We start from the raw sequence: 18,562 nt of genomic DNA on the forward strand, positions 1-18,562 counted from the left end.
GAGGGGGTCTCTACTCATGATGCTGACACTAATTGAAGTCGATGGCTTCCATGAAGCAACTCTGCTGGTTAATAATCCATGATTCGATGATTAGTGAAATGACTTCGCTTCTTTACTTTCCAGTCTTGGGGAGAAAGAAAGAGGGAAAATTCAGCCTCTTGGAATTATTGATGGCAAAGCAGCCAAAGGCACGGATGCTCTGAAGTTAGGATTGACATGGCATCGGCGGACAGCGAGGTGAAAACTTTGTTGAACTTTGTCAACCTGGCTTCAAGTGACATCAAAGCGGCTCTGGACAAATCTGCACCTTGCCGGCGTTCGGTCGATCACAGGAAATATTTGCAGAAACAGCTGAAACGCTTCTCGCAAAAGTACTCGCGGATCCCGCGGTGTCACCCGAACCGGCTGCTGGAGTCCAGTTCGAAGAGAGGGTCCGAGGACAAGAACCGAGCTTATATTCTGCAGCATGCGGACTCTCACTTACATTTCAAACCCGCTGGCGCTAAGGTCTCTTGCACGGCCCCTCAAGACTGCAGCCCGACTTTGTCGGCAGCAACCACCACGGAGGGGAAACAGCTGGGCAGACATGACCAGGTGCCCATGAGGAAAAGACAGCTCCCCGCCTCATTCTGGGAAGAACCGAGGCCGACCAAACACCTCCAGTCTTTGAACCTGCTCCCTGCAGAACGAGTGGCTGGTGCGGCGAATGGTCCGCCCGGCCACGGGTCTGAAAGCAAGCCAGCCCAGGAATGCTCCAACCCACCCAAACACCTTTCAGCACTTCCAGTGGTCCAGCAGGACTGTGATCGAGAGCCCGTGAAATTCCACTTCGCCTCGCTGTCACGTACAATGAATGTCTGCAGTTGCTGTCCATTTCAGTACCATGGCCACCGGCTTTATCAGAGTCACATGGGTCTGCCTCATTCGGGCATTCCTGACATTGGGATGTGGAGGAAAGGTGCGAACTTGCCAGCCGAGCTCCACGCTTACTCCAAAGACTCTTTAAACGAACAGAAGATTCACAAACCCGTCGTTTTGAAACCCATCCCCACAAAGCCCACTGTCCCTCCCCCTCCTCTGTATAACGTCTACGGGTTTCTCTGATTTGCGGTTGCAACACATGTGGACTTTCAAACTTACAGTAGGAACACAAATAAGGAACACAAACATGCTTGTTTACAATCTATATCCAATTCACTTCATCACGGAGTAAGCAGTTTTCTGGATTGTGAGTGTAAGCATGTTATTTTTGAGTATATGTGTGTGCGTATTTTCTGCGTGCGTATGTAGGTCGACGTGTGCATGAGTTTGGTCGTTTGTAAGCCTGCGTGTGTAATTGTATGTATGTATGCATTTTCTGTGTGTGTGTATGCTGCGTGCGTATTTATGCGTGGGTATGTTCTTGTGTGCATATGTCTGTGCTCATGCGTCTGTATGCATATTGGTGTATGCGCATATGTCTGCGTATGTGTGGCTGTTGTGTGTCTGGGTGTTTGTGTGTATGTGTATTTATGTGTGTTTGCTTGTTTAGGGACTCATCTTTTGATCTTTTCTGAATAATTCTAACCATACAGCCCTGTCTATTTGAAATGTTGACCCAGCTCCCAGACAGGTAATGCTTCAATCTCTACCTGGTAAATATTAACATGCGCGGGGTAATGAACTTTGCACAAGTAGGTCAAACGGAACAGAAGACGAGTTAAAAAGAAAACCAAAAATAATTTCATGAGCCGGCAGGCCAACACACACACACTATGGGAAAAGCAGCTCAATGAATGTATGTTGGCGACACTTACCCAATGTTTAGGGGCGTTTCCTGCGGCCAAGAGAAACATTGAGCAGTAGATGAGTTTCACCCGGTGAAAATGTCATTAACCCGTTAACTAAATTTGTCTGGATGGTTCTAAGTGATGTCCTACAGTGTGTAAATTCCAGGTTCAAGAAATGGTTTTACTCGTGGGTTACTTGTCTTTTATGCGTGGTTAATGTAATGGAAGATATAATTTTATTGAATAAAACACGGGACGTGTATTCTCATTATAAACTCAGTATGCGAAGTGCTTTGTGGAAATGCTGCAAGTCTCAATTCACATATGGCCACAGCCGACACCTGGTGACCGTCCTGAGGCGCTTGTAGCTGTTAGAGACCAGGAAGCTTTCATGTTGCATTTTGAAACATGGTCTGCCAGCCAAGAAATTTACATCGTTGTTTTATCTACTCACACTTCTAATTGTGCCACACTAAAACAATACCGTTAAAACAGAAAACACATGGAACGAGATTCGCAAATGTTTTTTATTGGGGGGGGGCGGTTCCTGCCGTTTTTTTTTATTTTCAACACTTCGAAATCTATAGCAGCGATTAAACAGGTTTGTTTTTAGAAGACTTGAAGTGCACTTATTACAATCTTTTGGCACCCCTTTTATAATTATATATGACTTGCTAAATTCACTTGTGACCGCATATCTGCTGGAGTTTTACTAAAACTACATGTCCTTTGCCTCTTCCATGTCGAAGACTAGGCTTTTGCACCGTAAGTCCAGAAAATACCAATGCGATCGATCCCGGGCGGCACAGTTGGACTTTTAACCCCGCCCCCGCAACAAAATACAGTGCACCTGAAAGTCACTAAATCCATCAAAACTTCCTTCAGAATCCAGAGGGCCGTTGTACACAGTTTGTACATCTCGCTACTAAGGAAGAAACGAGTTGCATTGAAACTCCACCTGATATCCCATGCTTTTACTGGACACATTGCTGTGCCTGAGCATTTTACACTCGGGGAGTTCCCATGCGGTTTTCACCCTGATAGCAGATTGATGTGGGCAGAATCAAAGTAAACTGTGCAATAGATCGCAGGATTTTAGTTCCGCCTAGAACGATGCCCAGGAGCAATTTTGAACGCTGCAACAGTCCATTGACTCGCAACAATCTCACCTACGAAACTGGCCCATGAGCCCCAGGTCAAAAAGGTGAGCTTCCACTGATGGCGCTCGGTCACGATGGGTCACATTGTGCCCCCATTTGCGCTCACATGTATCCAGCGTTAATCACCTGACCAGCAGTGACCAGAAGTCAATTGCTCACGTCAACAGGCCTGCCCTGCAGATATCATTAATACATTTAAACAGAGATAAAATGCTGTGGTCTCCGGGCTCACACAGAAAAGAATTTTACCCCCTTATCTTCTGCACCACCTCATCCATAAATCTTGATACAGTTCCAGTCATGCTGGATTGCATTTTTCCATGGGAGGTTGGTGCTAATGACTGCGCGGAAACTTGAGTGTAGCTTCGCCTTGACAAAGCTCACAAAGTGTCCCGTACATTCTGAACACAATTCAAAGTGTACAGGACACGCTAAAGAAATGGTTAGGCTGCAGATGTCCTAGGAGATGAACAGCTGAAGTTTCTGAATATGCTTTCCAGCAGGTACAGGTTATTGTCCAAATCCTTCAATTCTCAATGTTTGGCGACGGTGTGCCATGGTAAGTGAACTCAAATGACTTTTCACTAGATTGGTAACGTTGGTGAGAAGTGGTTTTTCTTTGCCTGGATGCTACAGCTATTGAATAAATGTTGTCAAAGTTCAGAGTTAGGAACAACTCAAAAATGCTGTGAAGTGGAGAAGGGAATGTCACTTTTCTTGACTCCAAGGTCCGATAGGGCCAGAGCTCCAGTATTACATGATCTGTGGTGCGAATTCCTTGCACTTAACTAAGCTTGTAATATAAATGCACTCTTAAATCCCGTGTGATACTTTATTGGAGTTATCCTCCACATGCTGTCAAACCTCAGAATTGTATTCCAATCTATGACAAAGCTAAGCTATTTATAACCACATTATAAAAGAAAAAAATAGCATCTTTCACAACCTCAGTATGTTCCAAACCACTTTACAAGCAATGAAATAAAGAGCTTTGTGAAAGTGTTAAACCACTTGGTTGAATTGAACAAATAATAAATTAAAACACCCAATAATAACCATACTAGCAGGTAGACTGGCACACAGGTAATGAACAAATATATAGTGTGTCACTTGTGGGATCGGAGCTTGGGCCTCAACAATTTGTACCAATGTCTTGGATAAAGGAAGCAAATGTATGCTTGTTAAATTTGCCAATGACACAACAATAGGTAAGAAAGTAAGTTGCGAAGAGGACATAAGGAGTCTGGAAAGGGAGGTGGATTGGTTAAGTGAGTGGGAAAAAATTTGACAGATGGAGTATAATGCAGGAAATGAACTTATTCACTTTTACAGGGAAGCAGTATATTATTTAAATGGAGAGAGATTGCAGAATTCTGCAGTACAGAGGGATCTGGGTGTCCTGGTACATTAAACAGGAAAAGTTAGTATACAGGTACATCAAGTGATTAGGAAGACAAATTGAATGTTGTCATTTATTGCAAGGGGAATGAAGTAAAAAAGTAGGGCTATTTTGCTACTGTTGTACGGGGCGTTGGTGAGACCAGAGTTGGAGTGTTTTGGTCTCCTTATTTAAGAAAGGATATAAATGTGTTAGAAACAGCTCAGAGAAGGTTCACTCGACTGATACCTGAGATAATGGTTATCTTATGAGGAAAGGCTGGATAGGCTGGCCCGGTAACCACTGGAGTTTTGAAGATTGAGGGGTGGTCTTATTGAAACATAAGTCCTGAGGGGACTTGACAGCGTGGATGCTGAAAGGTTCTTTCCCCTTGCGGGAGAGACTAGAACTAGGGGACACAGTTTAAAAATAAGGGGTCTCCCATTTAAGATGGAGATGAGAAGAAATCTTTTCTCTCAGAGGGTCCTGAATCTTTGAAACTCTTTTCTCCAGAGAGCGGTGGAGGCAGGGTTAATGAACATTTTTAAGGCAGGAGTAGATTCTTGACTAATAAGGGAGTTCAAAGCTATCGGGGTAGGCAGAATGTTGAGGTCAGAATCAGAGCAGCCATGATCTTATTGAATGGGAAAGCAGGCACAAGGAGCCAGATGGCTTACTCCTGCTCCTAACTTGCATGTATATTGATGGTAACAGGCCAAATGTTTTGTGGGTTTTCCCACAGCAGTGAGAAATGTTGACTTATGGGCAAATTACTTCCTCTTGGAAATGTTACAATGATTTAACCAAATTTGTATAAAGTTGTATCAAATAGAATTTGATTTCACATTGTGGTGATTACTTTTTATTGTGTGTGAAACTTATATGGTTTAATGTAATGCAAGATATCATTTCATTAAACAAAAAGGACATATTTGAATAATCTGGGCCATGTGATGGAGAAGTGGTTTGTTACGTAGCTTATTTCATTTTATTGTCTTACTTCCATCACAGACAAGTTTACCAGTAAAATGATGCTTGCATTCGTTTAATGGATAACTCAGTATGTATTCTGTGAGATTACAACTGATAATGTGTGGCAGATTCCTACCCTTTATGAAGCATTTCCAGAAATCATGTGCCATTTGAGAATAGTGTGAGGTAGCTGAAGGATTCTGAGCCTGATTGAAAGTCTAACATGGTTGCAGCCTTCTTTTATACCGGCCAATAGAGTGATTAGTCCTATACGGTGGGAGGTCTATTATGTCTCCCACACCCACTGAATGCAAGTCAACCTAGAATTCAGGTCCCTAGGATGACCACTTAAGTTTACTGGTTTTAATAATTACCGTTTAATCCCAACAGCAGTAATTTTGTTCTAATATATTCTCTTCAATCTTGGTATAGTTTGCCACTCTCCACCCACTCCTCTTACTCTACCCAGCATGTTTTACAATGTCACACCTCCAGAGCCGGCGTGTTTCACTCCTACGCTCCAATCTTCCTAATGCTGTCATGCCTCTAAAAAACAGGGCCCTCTTGCAGGTAGCCTTGTCACCAGTGCCTATGCTGTTAATCATCTGTAAGAGGCATGGTCGAGACAGTTCCGACTCCCTAACGAACAATTCAAAATAACTACTGCAAAGGTTCGAGCCGAGAAGCAAGTGCTGCTTACCCTGCAGTTACCAACCTCACTCTGAAAGGCTGCCTTTTCTCACCATTTATGCTCCTCTACTCGAGCGCTTTGAGGCCCTATTGGCGCTGTTCCCGTTTCAGTTAGGCCCATACATCCCGTGAGGCCTAAGATTGAGCCTGCAACCTCAGGAATCCGTCCGCCGTGCTAAATTGGACGGAGCTGCCCCTGAACGAGCCGCAGGCTCGGGGACCGGAGCTGCCTTTTTCTTCCCGATGGAAGAGGATTTTCAATAGGCGGCAAGATTCTGTTCAAATTGCCCTTGATCCATGGGTGATTTTGGCACTCAACCTAATGCTAATTAGTTCATGCGGACACTTGGGTGCAATTTCACCTTGGCCAGAACTGGGACGCCTTTTGAGCGGAATTCCCGAATTTTGTCCGCGGAGAGAATTCCAGGCCACAGTCGATCTTCATTCACTCTCTGTGTTCAATCTCGCCCTCTTTCAGGAGCATCTTTCTCTTCACCTTCGAGGTTCCCTTCTTTTATCAGCATCTGCCTCTAAACTGAATTATCTTTAATCACCCTGCTCCCCATCTTTACCACAGTGCCCTCACTCTCAAGTGACTCTCCTTGTCTCCCTGTTGTGTATCTCTTAATAGCCAATCTCCAGATTTTAGTGCCATATCCCTGTACAAGCCTAACCTTTATTTTATGTCCCTCTTTCGCTGTCTCAAAACTCAAGTTATTTGCTTTGTTCCTCATTTTCGCTAACTTTAAACCAAGGTTTCTGACTGCAACAGCAGCGATGGCGCCACCCAGTGACTCCTTGCTAAAAGTGCCTATAGGTGTTTCGAGATTTGAGTCTTGCATCATTGAAATATTGAGTGGTGATTAATTTGAGATAAGCAAATTACAAAAACTCAGTCCAAATGCATATTTTTATTAAAATTTAAATATAATTTTCTGACAGTGATTCTAAGTAAAAAAAGAAATATTTCAGTGCATAAAACTACAAAAAAAAACATTCTAGTGACATTCGTACAGTTCCAAACAGTTTTGAAGTAATATCTGTTTATCGCTGGATCCCAGGGTTGAGTACTATCAGAGAAAACAAAACGATAACAGTCTGCCTTGGATGGATGTTACAATCAGTATCATGTTGATCAAAACGTGCCAATATTTGAATGGCCTGTCCAGAAGTGTCTGAGATATACACTCGAATCTAATTCACTTAGAAAAAACAATCCATTATTTTTACTTCTGTTTTATCATGATGTAGAGACATTAATCATTGTTATGACGTGGCAGATGATGTGCCAGGCCGACCAAATCCATAAGGGAAACTTGGTCGCGCTATCACAATAGTTTTGCGATTTGTGTGCACTGAGTTCATGAGTAATGAGGCCACTGAGACCTTTTACATGCTAGGCCAGCATCCATCCTTTAGCATCTCAAGCACATTTCTACACCTAGCTTCTTCTTCGTCACACCTCCATCCTTATGGAGAAATGAACCATCATAATTTAAAAAGATGGCTTCACTTTCTCAACCCATCTTATACCACTTACTATACTTATCTATATATCCAAACTGTTACATTACCAGATGCATGCATTAACACAATATATATACAAATTCTTTGTATCAACAGAGGTCATTTGTGTCCAGTGTCCAGGTTTTAAATGTCCAATTTCCCTTTGAGCTTTAAACTCTTGACAATGCATCTGCAATTAGATTTTCTCACCCAGCCGCATGTATAATCCGTAAATTAAATGGTTGCAGTAATAAACTCCATTTGGATAGTCTTGCACTTTGGTCTCGAAATTTGTCCAGAGATTTTAAAGGATTGTGGTCTGTATAAACAATTGTTTCTGATGAATTGTTTGCAACATAAACCTCACAATTCTGCAACACTAACACCAGACCCAGAGTCTCCTGTTCGATCGTTGAAAATCATCTCCGTTGTACAATGAGCTTTCATGAAAAATACCCTATCAGTTTCTCAATTCCAGTTTCAACTTTTTGCAACTGCACAGCACCAATGCCTACATCACGTGAGTCAATGGTCAACTTAAGTTGCATAATTAGGTACTGCCGAAACAGGTGTTGTCGTTTCTGACATTCCTGTGTCCATTGAAACTTCTTGTTCTTTTTTAAAAAGTTCATTCAATGGAGCAACCACACTACTAAAATTTGATACAAATTTTCGGTAAAACCTACTCATGCCCAGAAATTTCAAAGCTTCTCGTTTTGCTGTAGGCACAAGGAAATTCACGATGGCTTTGACTTTCACATTTCTTGGAGCCACCTTACCATGTCCAATGGGATGACCTAGATATGTAACTTGCGCTTCTGCAAGTTACACATAGCCAAGTTCAGCACGAAATTAGCTTCTTGCAGTCAATTAAATAGTTAATCCAGATGTTGTAAATGCTCCTCCCATGTTTGACTGAAAACTATCAAGTCATCAATATGAACAGCACAATTGCTCAGTCCTGCAATTACTTTGTTTGTCAGTCTTTGAAATGTTGCGGGTGCATTTTCATACCAAATGGCATAACTTTGAACTAAAATAGTCCATCTGGTGTCACAAAAGCTGATATCTCCTTTGCTCTCTCTGATAACGGCATTTGCCAATATCCTTTCAGCATGTCAATCTTTGTGATAAACTTTGATTGTCCCAATTTCTCAATGCAATCTTCCAACTGTGGCATAGGATATGAATCCTCTTTTGTCACTGCATTCACCTTTCGATAATCTACACACAGTCTTTGTGTTCCATCTGGTTTTGGTACCATCACAATAGGCGAACTCCAGTTACTGCAACTAGACTCAATGATGTCATTTTGAAGCATTAATTCAATTTCTTTCTGTACTTGTGATAGCTTTGCTGGACTTAATCTAAGGATGTTGCCTTATCGAAAATGAATCCCCTATGCTTACATCATGTGTAGCTAAATTTGTCCTCCCCAGCTTATTCCCACAAATTGCTTTGTGTGACTTAAATAGCTTCTCCAAATCACTTTGACACTTGTCTGGAAGGTAACTTAATATTACATTTAAATTTTTAAGTACCCCCTCATTATCCAATTTGATTAGAGGAAAATCAATTTCAGAATCATTCATTTCTACGTCTTTCTCCTTATCCACCATCACTAATACTTCCTTTTGGTCCTCTTCCCTGTCAAAATACTTTTTAAGTATATTTACATGACACACCCTCTGCTTCTTTCTTCTATCTGGAGTAAATAATTTACTTCACTCAGTTTCTTTTCAATCCTGTAATGCTCACTAAACCTTGACTTTAATGATTCACCCAACATTGGTAACAAAACTAATACTTTTTCCCCAGCAACAAAACTACGAGCTGTGGCTCTCCTACCTGCCTTCGCTGTGATATCTTTAAACGTTCCCTCATAAACTCACATGCTGTGTTCAACCTTTCTCTGAAGTTTGTCATGTAATCCAGGACAGTAGTTTTCTAATTTTGACCTGCCAATTTCTCATGAATCAACTCCCTTGAGCCAAACAGCTTCATTCTCTTCCATTATCTCTCCATGAACAATCTTATCAAAGATAGTATCAGCTAATTGAACTTCAACATCTTTTCCCCCTGCCTTTTAACTTCCTCTTCTTCCTGTTTCAACCTGTGAGTCTATGATTTTGCTACTAAACGATTTGGAAACAATCCAGGATGCTCTTTCTGCAACACCTCTGTTGAATGCACCTCCATAGGCTGCTCAACTACTGTAGGCATCACCCACATCTGTTACCCAGCTAAAATACCCATTACCTAAAATTAAGGTCAATATCGGCATCAACAAAAAAAGGAAAATATTCTAAGTCTGGTTTTGGCGATTTCTCTACCTCACTTGTTTTCAACTTAATACCTGGTTTGGAAAGACTCGCGTCAAATATTGGCTAAATATAGACTTATCAAAGGATAATGCACAAAAGCAATTAGAACAGACGCAGGTAACAGCTCTCCAGCTCTGAAGAAGTCATACGGACTCGAAACATTAACTGTTTTTTTCTTCTCTCCACAGATGCTGTTAGACCCGCTGAGTTTTTCCAGCATTTTCTGTTTTTGTTGCAGGTGGCAGTATTTGCTCACCATACGGCCTATTTGGGACTCTTGCGCATCCCTGACTTTTATCATTCCACCACTGACGGCTGTGCTTTCAGCTGCCAAAGATCTAAGCTCTGGAATTTCCTCCTTAAACCACTCTGCCTCTCCAGCTCTTTTTCACTCCTTTAAGATGTTCTTTTAAAATCTACCTCTTTGGCCAAGCTTTTGGTTACCTAATACCTCCTTATGTGGCTCAACGTCAAATTTAGTTTGATAGTGAGCCCATGAAGTATTGTGGGGTGCTTGTTAAAGGTGCTATATAAATGCAAGTTGTTGTCATTGTATGATAGTGGATGAATGGAGAAAGTATTTGGAAGAGGTAAGAACAATTCAAAATTTTCCTACCTACACCCTGGATATGAATGATGCCATGAGCAATTAAATTTAGGAAAATCCTTAATTAATAGTTTAGATAGAATCACTGCACATCTGTCCACAAACCAGCAAATATGGATCTCATCTCAAACCTTTAAGGTTCAGAGATTCAAATATTGCCATATAAATATTGCTATATGCCTTTTAGAAAAAAGTGCCAGTATTACTTGCCCTTCGATTGAAATCAAGCATTTTATCAGATGACACAATGCACATTTTAGAAAGGCTACTTCCTTATATTACTAAATTTCTGCCTGTGTGCCTCAGGAACCAACTCATATGCACTAAAAATATCCTTTTTTTACTGCATCACAATCCACCGATACTTCTTTTGACAGTGCAGCATAAACCTCATGAGCTCTATCTACTAACCTAGACTGTAAAAGCAATGTCCAGATTTCTTGTGGCCATTTCATCTTAGCTATCTTCTCAAATGAAATAAAGAATGCCTCTACATCCCTTTCTTCAAACTGTGGAAGAGCTTAAACTTAAACATCTCCCCACTGGGTTTTAGACTAGAAGTGGTTGTTTCCACATCAGAATCTCCTTCAGCATCTGAGATCTCTTTTTTAAGGTCCAGCTTTTGAAGCCAGTATTCTCATTCTTGTTCCCTCTCCCATTTCCAATTGCTAACTTCTCCCTCTGGAGGTTGAGTTTGCGTATTTTCATTTCTCTTTGAAATACTATTTTTCTCTTTCTTTTCCCACTAATTCAAGTTTCTTCAGTTCCTTTGTTCATGTTCAAACTTCTTCATTTGTAACTGAAGTGTCTCACTACCTCCAGCTGTGACTCACTAGTTTCAGGTGTCCCTTCCAACTTCAAATGCTGTGCTATCACTTCAACTATGTCTGCTTTCTTTGCCCCTCAACTGCAACCTATCCAGCAATTCTGTTAACATACCCTTAGATACTTCTTGTAACCCCATCAGAGTTATATTTCTACTTCCAAAAAAGTTTTAGTCATGACTACAGCCATTTTTGCAGTCTCACCACTTTAAAACCCCTCTCACAAACTCCTGAATTCAAAATACTTCTCGTACCGGTCGCCTTAAGATTCACCAACTCCAAGCCAATCAAAGAATTTCAAATATCCCGCAAAGAGCCCCCAATTTTGTTATGACATGGCAGCTGATGTGTGCTAAGTGGACCAAATCCACAAGGGAAACTTGGTCGCGCTACCACAACAGTTTTGCGATTTGCACTTATTACGAGAAGATGTGCGCACTGAATTCATGAGTAATGAGGCCACTAAGACCTTTAGAGATTTTAAAATATTAAATTAAAATATTTATTTACAAAATAAAAAGATTTCAAGCACATACATAAGTCTACAAATTAATTACAACTATAACAACTCCTAAAATTCCTAATTAACCTGACTCCCAGTTACACACCCCCTTAAAGGCAACAGTCCAAAATAGATTTTAGGTTTAAAATAAAACCAGCAAGTTAACACAATACCCACTTGACAGTGGAATTCCAAATAGTTTTTCCCCAACTTCAGTTATTTTACATAGCAGACTTATGCACAAATGGCTGGAGGCTTCTTGAAGGCTGTTTCACACACTCCTGTTAGATCTTACATGACACTCTCCTCACATAACCTTTCATTCTCCTTTATATATGTTTCTCTCTCTTTAATGTGTAAATTCTATTGTTCCATATGTCTTTGAAACTGTATCTTCACCATAATATAAAAACTGTCATGTTGCCAATATTGTCAGTAATCTTTGGGAAAAATAAACAGACTCCTTAGCCTTGCTTACCTGGCTAGTTGTAAACAGACTAACATCCCTTTGAAATTCAACAATACTTTCCCTTATAAAAACATGCAAATTCCCTTCACACCTTATGTGCTGAGCCAGCATCCATGTTTGCTCATTTGCATCTCAAGCACATTTCTACAACCTAGCTTCTTTGATTTCAAGCATGCAGTCTACTTGACTCCAAATATAATTAGATCACACAGACAGACCCAACTATAATCACACCATAAACCTACTTCACAAAAAAAGCAGAAAAATATTATGAAAATTATACTTTTGTCACATCACCCAGGTTATTAAGGTTTATAATGAACTTTCATCATCAGCAAAGCAAATCTTAGCATTCACACCATGAGCCCACTCCTCTTCCTACTCTTACCCCAACCCTGTTCAATCTTGGAATTGGCAAAAGATGACAACCCTAGTTTGAGTCACAAATAAAATTAACTGTAATAACACCAATCAGGTTCTAGTACAAGTGTTTGTATTATAATTCTGTATTTGCCCTGTGCTGTTAATGTTGGCACAAACAGGCCTGGGGGTTGCAAGTGTGCTTTAAAGAATAGAATTGTCTGATAAATGCAATGAAATTCCTGAAGCTGGCACTGAAATATACCCCAAATATATGAAGAACTCAGAACTGCAACCAACCTGGTGCAGATAAACAGGGGTTCCTATTGTTCCCATTAGGTATATCTTTTCCCAGTTTTCCACTATCTTCTGAAGGTGCTGCTTTCTAATGATATGATATATTTTGGCAGTTTTTCAGCACTGCACCCACATGTCATTTCTTCATGTTGGGTCTACACATTAAATGTTGGCATGATATTTTAGTGCTTAGTTTTATGTGATGTTGGCATGCACTCACGTTCCCAGCAGGAGTCACTGGGTGACAATCGGGAGTGGAAATGTGGTTAATTGTTTCATTTCTCTAGCCCACGAACACAGAAGCTTTTTGTAGCATTCTTTGTTGAGATTAGAAGGTTGAGGGTCGATCTAATCAAGGTGTTTAAAATGATAAAGAGAATCAATAGACTAGACTCAGAGAAACAATTTCGTCTGGTGGGGAGCAAAGGGCATAATCTTAAAATTAGAACCAAGCTATTTATGATTGAAATCAGGAAGCATTTCTTTTACACAAAGGGTGTTGGAAATCAGGAACTCGCACCTTCAAAAGGCTGTGGATGCTGGGTCACTTAAAATTTTTAAGTTCAATAGACTTTTGTTAGTTAAAGGTATCAAGGGATATGGAGCAAAGGTGGGTAAATGGAGTTGAGGTAAAACTCAGCCATAACCTAACTGAATGATGGAACAGGCTCAAGGGGCTAAATGGCCTATTTTTGTTCCTATATTCTAACTGCTGTCTTGGGTTAGATCAAGTAACTCAGCACAGACGGTGACATGAAATTAAGACTTGCTCAGTCTATATGGCTCAATCGTATAATGGTACACTTAACACTGAGATACTTCAAGGACAACATTTTCCCCCCTGTTGGGGGGGAAGTGTGGGAGCAGGCATGGGCAGGCAGCCTTCCGATCGGCGCCCCCAGTTGTGGGGGGGGGGGGGGGGGGGGGGGGGGGAGGGGGGGGGGGGGCACCGCCATTTTAAGTGGGTGGGCCAACTAAGGCCCAGCCAGTGTGCCATCCGCCAAGAAGCGCTGTGTGCTCCCTATGTGGATGGGGGGGGGTGTGTGTGTGTGTGTGTGTGTGTGTGTGGAGGGGGGGAGGGGTGGGGTTGCGCTGGGAGTGCGCAAAGTGCTGCCTCAGGGAGATCGGCTCCAATTTAAAACTTTAACTAAGGGTGATAAAAAAAATTTCCTTTCCAAGTCCCTTCATGTGACACTGTCACATGAGTTGGGACATGTCCATAACTTTTATTGAAACATGTCATAAAAATTTAAGTACCCTCATGAAACCCCATCCCGCCCGTGGATGAGGTTTCATGTTTTTTCCGAAGCCCGCCTGGGCTCCCAGCCTGCCTGCCAACCTTAAGGTTGAATGGGCAGGTCCATTAATCATCTTAATTAGTTTTTACGGCCTTACTAGGCCATTGATAGTTCAGCAGGTGCGCAATCGAGTCAGACGCACGCTCGACGTAACCCTGCGTCATTTTACGCATCAGTGAGCGGGCCCCACCCCCGCTCACCGACCAGAAGATGCTGTCCCAAGAGTTGAACATTTTTGAAGGTATTGCAACAGCTATTTGCTATTAGTGCAATAAAAACCAACAATATTAATTGCTCTTCAGCTACTGTGATGTTCCAAGCAACAAACCGCATTAATCAAGAAATCCCCATGATAATTAGTCATATTTTGCTGCAAGTCAATAGCTTATAGGTTAATGTTTATTATATTAAAATAAAACACAAAAATTAAATGTATCAAACTTCTATCAACATTTTGATTATAAATAGCTTTGAGCTTATCAAGGCTAGTATGTTTTCATGGAAAGATGCAAACTGAAGCAAAGTTCCATGTGCAAAATTTTGCCTGAGCTGCAGGAAAATGGAGCAATCAGTTTCTTCGCTGTTCCTTTATGGAAAAACGGTTACAAAATCTTTATCTTACATGTTGATGCAACAGGTTATTTCTGATATGAACTTTGGTACATTTTCTACATTGTTTATGTACAGACTAAAATGCCAACATTTAAGAGATAAAAAGGAAAACTGTGAGCACTGGAAATCTGAAATGAAAGCACAAACCACTAGAAATGCACAGCAGGTCAGGCAGCATTTGAAAGAGAAGAAAGAAGCTGATATTTCAAGGGGGCCTTTCTTCAGGGCTCATACATATGAAACTTCAGGTACCTTTTCTCATTTCGATTGTTGACTAACACGTTATGCATTTCTAAATGTTTCTGTTCAGCACACCAGTTTTAGGTACCAATTAAATCCAAAGACCCTGATTTATTTTCCAACTTTCCAGTACTTTCTCATTCAATTGTAGTCCACCTGAAATCTGTCCACGATTAATTTGCGGATCTTTTTACTCCATACTTGTTATCCTGTGAAGCATTACTTTCTTATTTATATCATAAATAATTTGCAGTTATCTGCACTCTGTGATACGCAATTGCTTTTCTTGTAGTTTGTGTGGTTTCTATCAATCGCTAAGTTTACATCAAATCATCTGTACAGTTATACTCCAAGTATCTTTTCAGCCTGCCAGGTAGTGGTAACACTTCAATAAGTTTTAATCTTTGATGTCCCAAAAGCTTTCGAACTTTAATTCTGCAAAGATGGATAAGAGGTCTTGGAGGTTCTATATAAAGATTGAAATGAAAATATGATAAGCAAAAGAAACATTGACTATTGTGACAACATAACTGCTGTCGAAAGCTCTTTGTCTCCTTTCTCAAGCAAATGAGTATATGCAACATTAAGATAGACTGTAATAGAATCTTAGATGGAGGGATGCAAATTTGCCAGTTCTTCACTGAGTAATTTTAAACAGAGTTGTTAACCTGTTTATCATCAATGAGTTAACTCTTCTATTAAAATGGCAGAGAAAAGAATTTTGAGCAAGCACTTTAATGCTTCATTTAGCATGGAAAGACTAGCCTTAGAAAATTATTGCTTTAAACAAATTAATTATAAATAACATTTCATGCACAAAATCCCCATTCAATACAAAGCTATTTTCAGTACCTAAAAAATGTAAAATAACACATAAGAAATTAAGACAGTGGGCAATAGGCATCTTGCAGAACTAATGCCAACTGTGGTATTAGATTTCATTGTTTACAAGTCTCTGAAATTTTACAAATGGGAAGCTTATTTTACCAGCTAGTTTGAAAACACTGATAAATACAGCCAATTCAGTTTCTCCCTGCTAAAAGATTGTTGCTCCTGCTCTTTCGTCAGCTGTGGAACTTCACAAGCTTATCTACCATTACGAGTTTCTCTAAGAATGGCAAAGAGCCAAGCTTATATTGTAACACCCTGTGGGGTGATGGTGGTCTAGTGGTAATGTCATTTGACTAAAAATCCAGAAGCCCAAACAAATACTCTGGGGACATGAGTTCATGTCCCAACACAGAAGCTAGTTTACTTTAAATTAATAAATCTGGAATTATAAAGCTAGACATCAGTTATGGTGATCATCAATTGTTGTAAAAACCCATCTGGTTCACTAATGCCCTTTAGGGAAGAAAATCTGCCATCCTTACCTGGTCTGGCCTACATGTGACTCCAGATCCACAGCAATGTGGTTGACTCTTAACTGCCCTCTGAACTCAACTCAATTAAAGGGCATTTAGGGATAGGCAACAAATGCTGGCCTTGCCAGCGACGCCCACATCCAATGAAAGGAAAAAAAAGAGTTATTGACTTGCTTTATGTAAATAGTCACCTCAAATGTTGCTACAGTGTGTTCTCTAGCAGGTTCTGTTCTGATATATATAAAATACACCACTGATTAAACCATGAGGCAATAGCCAGTAACTTTATTTAGCACACAGTCTCCACTTTCACAAGAAGTTGTTAGATATTGAGTTAAAGCAACTGGTTGTACTGGCTGTTCTCCTCCAGTGTTATCTCACCCATAATTACATCATGGCTTGGTGAGCCAGGGAGTAGGAAAATAAACTGAGTTTCTTAGAAAAATAACATTAAAATAGCAGCTGAATTTTATGGTAAAACCTAGCTTTCTCCCCACTCCTTTCAAATTTTCCGTCATCATCAGCTCCTTAAAAAAAACACTCAGCTCCTGTATCCTTGCAAACTAACATTCCGATGTCCTTGAATGTGCTGTCACCTCTCAAATCTGTTCTCATCTTTCCTCGAACTCCATGATTGAATCCCTCCAAAAAGAGTATTCACCCCTGCCAAAGTACTGAAACAGCCCTGATCGGTCTCAAAGTCACAAATGACATCTTGTGTGACTGTGACAATGGTAAACTATCTCTCCTCTCCTTTCTCAACCTGTCTGCAGCCTCTTGCATGGTTGACCGCACCATCCTCCTCCTCCTCCTCCAATGTCTCTTCACTGTCATCTAGCTGGGTGGGACTCCTCCCACCTGGTTCCATCCTTATTTATCGAGTCATAGCCAAAGAATCACCTGCAATGGATTTTCTTCCCATTCCCACACTGTTACCTCTGGAATCTCCTCAGGATTTATCCTCCTATTTTCATCTGCATGCTGCCCCTCAGTGACATCATCCAAAAATGTGGTGTCAGTTTCTACATCTACACAATGGCACCCAGCTCTACATCACCATCACCAACCTCAACCCCTGCACTGTCTCTAAATTGTCCAATATCCAGTACTCCATAAGCAGATAGCTCCTCCAACTAAATATTGGGAAGACCAAAGTCTTGTCTTTGGATCCTGTCACAAACTCTTTTTGCTAGCTTCTGGCTCCATCCCTCTCCCTGGCAACTGTTTTAAGTCTGAACCAGCCTCTTTGCAACCTTGGTACAGATTGCACCCCAAGTTATGATTCTGACTACCTACTATTCCATCATGAAGACTGTCTATTTCCATTTCTGTAAGATCACCTTCCTCAGCTGATCTGTTGCTCAAATCTCCACCTATTCCTTTGCTACCTCTAAACTATACTTTTCCAACACAGTATTGGCTTGCCTCCCACATTCTAACCTCCATAAATTTGAGGTTACCCAAAACTCTGCTGCCCATGTCCTAACGAGCACTAAATTAAGTTCACCCAGAATCCCTTTGCTTGCAGACCTAAATTGGTTCCATCAAACAAATGCTAGTGTCCTTCTACAAGCCAGCTCATCAAGCATTGAAACAAAAATTCTGAAAAATCAATTTCATTTGACTGCATACTGTGTCCAGATGGCTGAAAAGTCTCTCCCCCACCAAGTCCTGTTTTCTCAATTCTCAAATGGCCAATATTCCATGGGTAGACAAGGAAAATGCTTCAAAGACATTCTGAAGCTCTCCATGAAACCTGGCAACATTGACATTAACGATTGGGAGGAGCTTGCTACCAATTGTTTAAAGTTGTGACAACTTGCTCAGTGAGCTGCATCATGCTTTGAGCCACAATGTCTTAATTATGAGGTAGAGTGGCAGCAAAGAAGGAAAGAAAAGGAAGCAAATCCTGCACTTCAGATCCCACCCCGTAGGATATCCTGCCCCATGTGCCCAAAGATCTGTGGATCGAGAATTGGCCTCTTCAGCCGCATGAAGACCCATGGCAGAAACTCGCGACTGAGATGTCATCCTCAAATCAAGGGACAGCCAATAGCAAAGACATTGATTCTTAGTTAATCAATGCTTCAATTTTAAAATTCTCATCATTGTTCTCAAATCTCTCCATGGTCTTGCCCGTCACTATCTCTGTAATTTTCTCCAGCCCCACAGCCCTCCGAGATATCTGCA

At 40.9% G+C, this 18,562-nt stretch overlaps 2 protein-coding genes across 2 annotated transcripts in view; one reads left to right on the forward strand and one right to left on the reverse strand.

Annotated features, from left to right (window-relative positions):
- Positions 1–216: 216 nt before the first annotated feature.
- Positions 217–1,104, forward strand: LOC121292839 (protein FAM181A-like). Its single transcript, XM_041215305.1, has one exon. It carries the CDS (start codon positions 217–219, stop codon positions 1,102–1,104), a length of 888 nt encoding a protein of 295 aa, XP_041071239.1.
- A 13,433-nt stretch (positions 1,105–14,537) lies between these two features.
- The window catches only part of asb2a.1 (ankyrin repeat and SOCS box containing 2a, tandem duplicate 1), a 34,701-nt gene continuing 30,676 nt past the window's right edge, over positions 14,538–18,562 (reverse strand). Inside the window, exon 9 of the mRNA XM_041214210.1 lies at positions 14,538–15,474. Within this exon, the coding sequence (XP_041070144.1) occupies positions 15,329–15,474 (146 nt within the window). The 3' untranslated portion in view covers positions 14,538–15,328. The remainder of the gene's footprint in view (positions 15,475–18,562) is intronic.

Source organism: Carcharodon carcharias, chromosome 20, assembly GCF_017639515.1.
Source record: "Carcharodon carcharias isolate sCarCar2 chromosome 20, sCarCar2.pri, whole genome shotgun sequence".
Classification (NCBI taxonomy): Eukaryota; Metazoa; Chordata; class Chondrichthyes; order Lamniformes; family Lamnidae; genus Carcharodon; species Carcharodon carcharias.